Here is a 10,939-nt window from a genome sequence, read left to right on the forward strand (position 1 = left end):
AACCTCAACGAATCACGAAAGATTCTCACAAAATGTAGTTGTTCATTGTTTTGTATTGTAGTAAAAGCATTAAACTTAAAGGAGTTTTATTTATTTTTGTTTTTTTAATTAGAAAATGTTGATGCTTTGTATTATTTAAAAAGAAAAAAACTTCATTATCAAGGGCGGCAACGTGAGCAATATAGAAGTAAATCATTGAAAACAAAACCTTTTTTCTTGGCGGACAATTCACATTTTAGCACTTTAATAATCGCATACACAATTTGACTTCTTATATACAGAAACATAATTAACAATGACCTTAAAAATTAGCGAAAATTATCAAAATGACTTATTTTAAAAATTATAACTTGTTTTAAAAATGACAAAAAATAATATATAAAACCTTTATAATATATACTTTTAGAATCTAAAAGTCATTTAAGATAGGTTAAATTTATGTGATCATCTCCGTTGTTCCCTCCATAATAGGGAAAAAGTTAACATGTCTGGTCACTGATGATAACATACAAAAATATGATCTTTTAACTACTTAATACAAGTAATAAGGAAGATGATGCTACCAAATAGGCAGAATATCTATTTTTTTTTCTTTCTTCATAAAACTGATCTCATCAAATTGGAAAACTGTTCAATAACTGCTTTGTATCTAATCCAATGCAAATATAATTATTGAAAGTATGCACAGAATACATACTTTAAGTACGCAAATATTTAGTAATTCAAGTGTTCACTTGTTGATTTGATGGCTTATATTTCAGAGATCTATCGCCTTCGTCAGAGAATTTAGGAAGGGGGGAAGAGTTTATTTTAGATTAAAAAGGTAAATGTAAATCATGGAAATTACCTTTTAGAATACGAAAAAATTGTAATATGTCGTATTCATGTTCGTCTTTTATTAATATGGAACACAAAATCTCTTTCCTAATTACTCTGACAAAGGTGATCTTGAGTAAATGTAATATCATATAAGAAATCACACCTAGAAGAAAACGCTTGAATTGATAAATATTTGTAAATACCTTATCTGAGTTATAGGGTTACTATATTTTGACATAATCCCAAGTTCCAACACATATGATCTTATCTCCCTGCAAAAATATTTATACTTAATATAGCTAGTTTTATAGTGATAAATAAAATAAGTATTTACTGGAAGCCTTAACTTTATTATACTAATGTAGATAGAATGAGAGTATACATGAAATATATTACTGAGACTTAGGGCTGAACTCTGTCTACAATAGCCAAGAATAGTATATTGCACAAGACTGCTTATAAAATAATAATGATAATAGTATATGCCATTTTATTGAACTTTTAGATTGATGATTCGAAATACTAATTAGTAATAATTCGGAATAATGTCTTTTAGGGAAAGTATACACAGTACATGAAGGTTTTAATTTTAAATAATTTGTTCAAGGTATTTTCAAAACTGAATTTCAAGATAAAATGTGTAAATAAACGACATACTTCTTTCCATTTTTATATACTAAAATATTTTCGTTACTGCTTAGGAATTAGTGATACAATGTAACACTTAAAATGATAATTAAGAACTTTCCAGTTGTCAAGAAAACTGTGTTCAATTTACTAAGTTTTCAACGATTATTTTTGTTTGTCTCAGTACTCATAAACAGCAACCTCTTTATAAGCCAGTGAGTCTTACTATAATAATTATTTTTACTTGTATGTCAAGTATTGTATCCTTCAAGTTCTTTTAATGGTAATTATTCTTATATGTTTATTTATTTGCTGTCAACTTGGAAATTTATACAAATACCTTTGACAACAAGTTTTACGAGTGTTTAAGCCTTTTTATTAAAAAATATGCAAAACTGATTTAAAAAATTGAGTGAACTGATAGTCAAATAAATACTCAATTCTGAATGGAAAGAAAAACAGCAAGTGAAAAAAATCTGTTTTTTTCTATTGTTAAGTTTGGATAGGAAAAGTTTCACAACAATCACTAGTTCGTAATAACGTTGTAGACAATGTAAACAAATTTAATTCACATTTGGGAAGCAAAATTCGATTTTAATAAAAAAAAAAGTTAAAACTCATTCTTAATAATTCTGTCAAGGTTGAAAAGTTTCATTTTGAAATTCAGGATTGCTAATATTACTTTAATAATAATAATAATAATGATAATAAGGTAGTACGGTGGCTCAGTGGTAGAGCGCTTACCTCGGGTTCGTGGGATCCTTAGTTCGATACCCAGCCAAGTAAGTTTGCGGTGGACAACATGTTCGTGGGTTTTCTCGGGATACTCCCGTTTCCTCCCACTTTCTCATTCTACAAATTCTTCCATCATCGTTCATTTGCCTTAATCATCGCCTCCCTTAGCCTAAAATGACACAATTGTGGGACATTAAACTGAAATATTTCATTTCATACTTAAATATTTCATTGATAATTATAACAAATTATGTATAGAGTATACATAGTAGATTTTTCAGAGCCTTAAATACAGTTACTGTCCAGCCTCTTCTATATTGGCAAAGTATAATAACTAGTTCGGAACAACACTGTAGACAACGTAAACAAATTTATTTTATATTTGTATCACAATCGTCGATACACCTGCAGCATTCAAACTTTGTATCTATCTTTCCAGAACACACAACAAAATATTTGCCAATATCTTTCCTATATCCTCAAACTTCTCCTCTCTGACTGCTCTGTATCACTCAAGAAGAGATGGGAAGACAATTACGTTACCATTCTGTTTGCGAACAATACCTTATCTCAGCCGTCTCTTATATAGTAGCATACTATACTCAATCAGTTTTCCATTCATTTTTTGTCTTTAATAATATATTATTTTCATTATTTATTTCTCACACACGCTTTCTATTCTCCCTTATATCTCAATTTTTATTACTTTTTAAAAAATATTCTTATTCGTTTATTATCTTTTTTTATTTTTTCATTAATTCTTATTTTTCTAACCTTTTTCCATATATTGTACAAATTTTTCTCTTCAATTATTATTCACTCGCTTTGCTATTCTCTTACCGATTTACCTGTCTCAGTAATTTTATCTTCCTCAACTAAACTATATCTATTTTTAGCCTGGTAAAACTATCACATGATTACGTGACTTTGCATTTCAATATGACACCTAGCTAGAGCCTTCACACTTTTTTTTATTAATATTTCTTTCCTTCCTACTACTTTCTTCCCTTATGTGATAAAGTACTTTGCGAAAACGCTTATAGTGAATTCTATAGTAAGTGTGATTATATTTTCACTTTATGTGATAAGTAAAAATACATTACCGGCAAGCTCGAGTTCTTGGATTTATTTAGATAGTATTTATTTTTATCAATACATTTAATTATTGTAAAAATTCTGAATATGTTTAATGCATCATTTTTAAAATTACAAAACTCGGTCAATGATATTTTAGAAAATACATTAGTGACTTTTTTCTAAGTGTTTCAAAATATATGATGAAGTTTTTCACTTTCTGAGGCTGAATGCATATTCAACTCATATGGTGATTTGTCATGAGATTGTTTAAATTCAACACTGATCTTACGAGATACTTTTTAATCTAATCTCCCGTGAAATTCACATAAATTTATTGATATAAAATTAGCAAACCGTTCTTGAAAGATACTCAGAATGTAATATATTACCCAGAACATATATATGCCTTAAAGAATACTTTTGGTATTTCAAGAAATATATTTAAATTAATACTTGTTATAAATTTCATCAGTTCTTCTTGACGAAGTTGAGTAGTCCATATTTCATAGCATATAACAGTTCTACTATCATAGGTGACATAAGTTATCTTAAAAAAATTGAGAATGTTGTACCTAAAAGGAATCTTTGATGAAAAATGAAACTTTACTGTTGGCTCTGCATTTTATCCGCAATAAAAAAAATTGAGCTTTTTCAAACATTCTCTTTTTTCTGTTATTTGAGATAATTCTAAGACCGATTTTATTTCCTTACTAGAAGGACTTTGTAATACATATTGACTTACATAGTGAAAAAAATTAATATTTATATAGAAAGTAAGTTGTAACTACTAGTATAGTCAGAAACAATATTAAGTATAGGTTGGAGCTATCATCTCTCATACCTCCAACCTACTTAATATTGTTTCTGACTGTATATATACCGTTAGTTTGGCACATTAGTAATATTTTTAAGTCATTTTTTCAAAATTTTTCTTAGAATATATACTTTTGTCCGAGTTACCAACGAAGATAGATTTATGTCTTGTAGTTCAGACGTTTGACACTCGTAAATGAATTCCAAATTAGTAATTTAAACAATCTTTAATTCGATAACTCACTCTTTTCAATCAATTAATTCATCAATTCTATAAATCCATCAATTCACTCATGTAAGTTCATTATTTTGCTTCTTCGTAATTTCTTGGAATAATACATGATATTGCTGTAATTTCATTATTCCCTTAAAGGTTCTCTACACATAAAATGTAAATACAATGACATTAATGCTCACATAACTTTGAAACTACACAAAAACTGTATTTATTTGAGGCTCGGATACGTATTTACATATGCAGTATATATATATATATCAATTATATATATGCATATACATAATTGATATATAATCTTTTTATATACAATTGAATATGATACTCGGTTTATCACATTCAAAGTGTTCGACACATATAGTGCACATTTATTTACACAATACCTTTGCTTTCACACGTCATACTTCCTATTTCATACAAATTATTTCCATTATTAATAAATTTCTGACTATAGTAAAAACATTTACTTTATATTTTTTGGATCGTCTTCAAATATATATTTTAAAGACTGTTGGTAGAGAAAAAATATCCTAATTTCCTTCTGTTATCTTCTAAGGTAATTTCCAAAGTGAGTAACTTTCTTCTGAATAGGTTCAATGAAAATAGACTATTCGCTCTTTTATGTATCAAGACCATAAGCCCTATTATTGGAAAATGTTGACAAAATTTTCATTTCAAATAAATTACATGATAACTAACTTTGATAATACGTGTTCCAAGTTCCCTTTTAGATAAACAAAAATTTAAGGTGAAGATCTCGTGACCAACTAATCTGTATACGGTATATTATTTCTCTCTCCATTGTAAATTATTATTAATAATGAGTAAAATGCTTTTTCCGAATTTGAATTTTATCTCAATTATTTCGACAACTTGATTATTGTCTTGCACTGGAGGATGATGACAATTACTAGTTGATTATTATTCCTACAATCAGTTATTTCGTTAAATAGAATTCTCCTCATTGAAAATTAACTGCAACAATTTCTTGATTATTATGTTTAAAATCTCTGCTACATAGATTAAACGCTAGGATTTCTTCTTTCAACTGCAGTAAAATTGCAAAAACATTATCGACTACTATCAAGTATGTAAACACATACTTAAAAATGATCGTTGTGCCTTATGCTTTCTTTTTTCTTTTTTAATATTGATAAATCATGCACCTAAAAAGAACTGGAGATGAATGTAGAAAATACTTGTGCCCATCTTTGTAACTAAGAATTACGAAATTCTATTCTTGTTAATCAAATTGTTGTTTATAATGATGCTTCAAGATATTGAAAACATATTACAGCAGAAGACGCAACAGTCCTATTCAAGTATGTGTTTACAGGTACATTCATAGAAGTCGATAATGCTTTTGCAACTTTCCTTGAAAACAACAGTTTAAAGAAATTAAGCATTCAATCTAGAAGAGAAGGCTACCAAACATAACAATCAAGAAATTTTTACAATTCACAATGATGATTCTATTAACCAAAAGCCAAGTAAAATCAACCAGTAATTTTCACCATTCTCCATAAGACAACACGCAAAGTTTCAAAATAATTGAAATAAAAGTTAACCTTGGAACACTATTAGCAAACTTAGTACTAAATTTGCTCTAAATTTGTTCAGTATATTCGGTTACAAATTATGTAGAATATTATATAATTAAAGCAACATTATGGTCATAATTCTTTCTTTTTTCTTCTTTGATACAGAGGAAGACGTGTCTGTAATCCAGCGATCAGTTTCGGAGAGAAGTCACGAGAGGTCAGGCGCATCGCTCAGGCATCATGGACATTCTTATAGTAGAGGAACAGGCAACGGACGCAGTAGCATTGGTGATCGTTCCCGACCATTTAGCCATGTTCAAAGCACACCTAATGTGGCTCGGCCATACCACAAGTGTTCCAATAATAATGGCTCGGATAGTGACCTGGATCTAGCCATATTACCTATATTCCAAAAACTTCTTAGTGAAAGGCACAAAAGTCGGAGTGCTGGAGGTTCCGAGTTCTCTATAGCCTCATGTCCAAATATTTCTATCAAGTGTGACATTGTCGAATACCTGTGATGCTCCCTATTTTTACAATAATGTGGCATATTAGGGTTAGTTGTATTATAATGCTGGAAATATTATTTTCTTAACTTAATAAATACGAGACGTTTGAAGTATATTTAAGAAATTGCTGATCACACACACACACACACACGTATATATATATAAATTTAGTAGTTTTCATTACAGAAATACATTGTAAGTCATACATTATTCATTAAATGAAGTTTTAGTGTAAAATAAGGAACACTTAAGTTATTAAGAATTAGAGAAAAATACAAGAAGATTAGATTACATTATGCTATTGCGCAAGAGATCTTAAAAATTAATTATCTTATTTGAAAATGAAGTTGTTTTATAATGATACAAGTTCATATTACGGCAAACCAGTATTTTTATTCAAAATTTCGTTCTAACATTGTAATAACAAGCAAACCTAAAAAAATAGCTAACAGATTTTACAAGAATATAGCAAAAAATATAAACTTTTAGGTATAAGCGAATCAACTATTGTCGAATTAATACATTTCTACAATAGCTTGGACTTACATTACAAAATAATACAACATTGAACTTGAAAGTAATGTTATTACTTAATGCTGTCAATATTCTACTTCATATTTAAGAATTCCATTCTTTCGGGGAAGGGCATTTAATTGTCCTTGATTTAAAATATTCTTAAATATTTCGTACAAGTTTAAAATTAAATTTATTTTTCTTTTCATTTAACTTGGAAAGTATTTAGAATCTAATAATGGCAATATTAATATCATATATTTACTTTTAATTTTAAAATTAACTATACAATATTCGTGTCATCATTTCGTAAAGATGAAAAATAATGAATACAGTGTTGAAGAAAACTCAACTAATATACGAAATCAAAGAAAATCGTTTAAGAAACAAATTACGTTTTACATATCGACCCTCTAAGTTTTAAACATATATATGTATAACATTTTATTCTATTTTGTTTTAGAATGTTAATAAAAATCTGTAATATTTAAATGCTTTGCAAATTTTTAAAAAAATATTTTCACATTTCGATTTTAATTAAATATACATAAATTGCATACACTCAATTTTACTGTAAAAGTACCTGAAATATTTAAGCCTCATAAACTAAAGATTTCAAAAATAAACTGCAAAGCAATAGAGTCAATAAAATGTATGGTTCAAAGCACAGTATTCTAAAATGAAATTAATTCCAACAATCTTTATTGAAACCAATTCCAAACAAGTCATTTAAATGTGAAAAGAAAATTTTTTACGAACTTATCTTCGGAAGAAAGCGAAAGAAGTAATCATAAATACTGTTAAACAAAAAAGAAGAAGAAGAAGAAGAAGAGTAACATTGCAAACGCTTAAGCCTGCTCATTATACTAAGAGCAATCTGTGTTAATGCTAAATAACTTCTATAAGCATGATCATCAGTTAGTTATTACCCATAGTCGTCTTATATATATATAATTATTTAAAGTACTTTTATTTTGTCTTTCAATCTTAATTTGTTATTTTGGTCTCTCATTTTTTAGTTTTACAAGGGAAATAGGGTGTTATGGATTTACTCTTAATACGGTAGCGCTGAGTTTATTCCGTACGTTGATCTACAAACACAAGGGTTCACAATAGTTTTATCTATAATGTTCCCAAATATCTTATTTTCTCTACAGTAAGCAATTTTTATAATTGTGCGCATATGCAAAGACACCACGAAAATACCTTGTTGTTTCAACTTGATTGTTGTGCTCCTTTGATAAACTACAATTTAAAAGTACAGTAAGAGTTGTACTGACGTAACGATTTCAGATTCAAATTTCAAAATGCAATAAACAGAAAATAGTAAATACTTTACACTATTTACTATTAGCGAAGAAATATGCTCTTAAAAAGTAAACGTAAGAACCAAATTTATCCCCAATTCGTAATAAATGGTCGGAAATAATACATTGACTAGAAAACATCAACTTTTATATATATTTTGATTAAACCTTATATTCTTATTCTTATAGTTTCAAACTCATTTAAGATGTTAAAGCTATATTTTAATACATTGTCTGAACACAGTATGTATCATTAAATTCTACAGTGTATCCTACAAAAGTATAAAAAGCAAACTAAACACTCGTTTGTACTTGTAATGTACAAGTCTCGTAACTTTACGAAAGAAAACTTATAAAAACCTTACTATAAAATTAAATTTGGCCAAGCATTAAGTATACAGTACTGCGCATCCAAATAACCTTAGACACCTAAGAAAATATACAGATATTCACTCATAATTTGTATAGCTATTAAATAGGAATGGGAGAAATAACACGAAAAAGAAAAAAGCAGGAAATTTTCATTCTTGTTCTTAAATGAAATGAATGTTACAAAATTTTCGAAATAGGACAGAAATTAAAAGAAAATATGATATATGACAAGTAAAAATAAAATATCAAATCTATATTTACAAATGTGTTTTAAATTACGATGTTTAGTTTTATTAAATTATTATTTTTTCTATATTATTCACATTAGTTAAACATTTTAATAAGAGACAATGAAAATAATCATTGTGTTTCATTGTACGAATAATTATTTCTAATACGGACAATGAAATCATTATTGTATTCGAGTTCAAAAATCAAAATATTGCATTAACAAAGAAAATATGCTTACTGAAAAAACTGAAAAATGTGAAATGCACATGAAGTTTCTATATTTAGTACTGAAATCTATAGAATCAATAGATCCATTGACAGCAATTTTAGCATTACAAGTCTTGTCTTACTGTAATGTGTCGGTCAATCGATTACGTTACATGTCAATATCTTTGGAAAGTTGACCATTCGTCCTATGTATTGTTTTCACTTGAAAGTTAAACATATCTATTGACAGAATCTCATGATTCCTATAATATCTTACACGAAACGTGCGCCGAAACTTACTCGAGTCATTTAATTTAATTATTTAATATCTCTGGAATTTTATTTAAGGATGTAGATACCGAATGAATGGTACATAATTCTCAAGTATGATCACCCGTATTAAACATATCACTAATGTTAAAATAACGGTAAAATAAAATTTCTTTTGCATGGTCTGATCAGCAAGTTTCTTAATGATAAAAAAAAGTAATTTCTCATATTTATTTTGTTGCAGAAAATAATTTTCTATTAAATTATAATGCAATAGACCAACATATTTTATACCCTTCCCGTAAATCTTGTACGAAAAGTGTTTTGTAATGAAAAAGAAAATAGACATTTTAAAAACTGCAACATTTCCTTCGCCATTCAAGAAGAGAAAATGTAGTTTAATGGTTATAAAACAAACTGTGATCACCCTCCCTCACCCAAACTCGCATTGCATTATGGTTGTGTGACGTAATCAAGTACTGGTGATAATTGTGTGTCAAACAAAAAACACTTCTCATTATAATTATAATTATTACTATGATTATTTTTCAAGAGTGTTATTAGCCCTTTTATAAATTATGATATAATGTATGTGTGATTTATGTGAGTGAGTGTTCTTTATACATGATCAACTAAGCAGCAAGATAAATACACACGGTCTCCTAAAAACAAAATAACTTTAAAAGAAAGAAAAAACAATAAGTTTGATGGCAGGAATTATATTTAGAAAAAAATAGATGAGTGAAATCTTAGTTCAACCAAGATTGCATAACTAAAATGCTGTCATAATGTTCTTATTTTAAAAAAAAGAAAAGAAAAATGGAGCAGAAAATGATTGAAACTTTTTTGTGATACTAGAAACAAAAGAACAAAATGTTTTAAAAATCTAAACACTGGAGTTATGAATAGAGGTCTTTTTCATATCTCCGTAATTGCACAATCTCGTAATGAATTTTAACGGTGCTTTCGTAAAACTAAAGAAAAAAACAGTGAAAGAATATGTATTTAATCCCTTGTTATATCTTGTACCTACCCACTTCCCCCCTCCTCCGAATATAACTTGTTCCCTTTTATAAACAAAAATAAATAACGAAATTCTGCCAGGTTCCAGGTTGAATGTTACGTAAATCGGCTGGAACATTGCAGAAGTGTTTGCATAACGTCACAAAATGGACATAAAGCATTTCTTTACAGAGAGCTCAGACTCAAAGTTCACCTTCTTTTCATATCGCTGAGCCCCGTCTTGAAGGGAGGGGACCTTTCATATAGACTCTGAGCTCTTTGTTGTTCTGTGTTAGTCCCCTGTGATTTCTCTTTCTTTTTCCTTAGCCTTTGTAGTCTATTTTTTTGCTTCATCACAGCTAATAGTGTTTTCTCTATTAGAAGTTGTAATTATATTTATTATCTGTTGTGTGTACATATTTGTTACTAAAGAAAAAAATAATTGCTGTTACATGCTCGTGTTTCATTTCATTTTCCACCTTTCTATTTAACAATTATATAATTAATAATAATCTATTACAAACGGGATAAAATTTAAAGTGTCCGAAAAGCTTTTCGCCTGTTAATGATACGCTTGCTTCATTCGTATGTTTAATTCACGAAAGATCAATTTCTAAGACAGAAACAAGGTATCTCAAGTTAAATTAGTAGTAACAAGAATACTTCGTCTTTATACCTACA

General features: G+C 28.2%; 1 protein-coding gene across 2 annotated transcripts in view; it reads left to right on the forward strand.

Annotated features, from left to right (window-relative positions):
• Positions 1-10,705, forward strand: part of GABA-B-R2 (gamma-aminobutyric acid type B receptor subunit 2) — an 832,753-nt gene extending 822,048 nt beyond the window's left edge. For both annotated transcript variants that reach the window (XM_081759238.1, XM_081759239.1), the window contains exon 16: positions 6,013-10,705. In XM_081759238.1, the coding sequence (XP_081615364.1) occupies positions 6,013-6,368 (356 nt within the window). In that variant the 3' untranslated portion in view covers positions 6,369-10,705. The remainder of the gene's footprint in view (positions 1-6,012) is intronic.
• The last annotated feature ends 234 nt before the right edge of the window (positions 10,706-10,939 follow it).

Source organism: Thermobia domestica, chromosome 5 (genome assembly GCF_964235325.1).
Source record: "Thermobia domestica chromosome 5, izTheDome1.hap1.1, whole genome shotgun sequence".
Taxonomy (NCBI): domain Eukaryota; kingdom Metazoa; phylum Arthropoda; class Insecta; order Zygentoma; family Lepismatidae; genus Thermobia; species Thermobia domestica.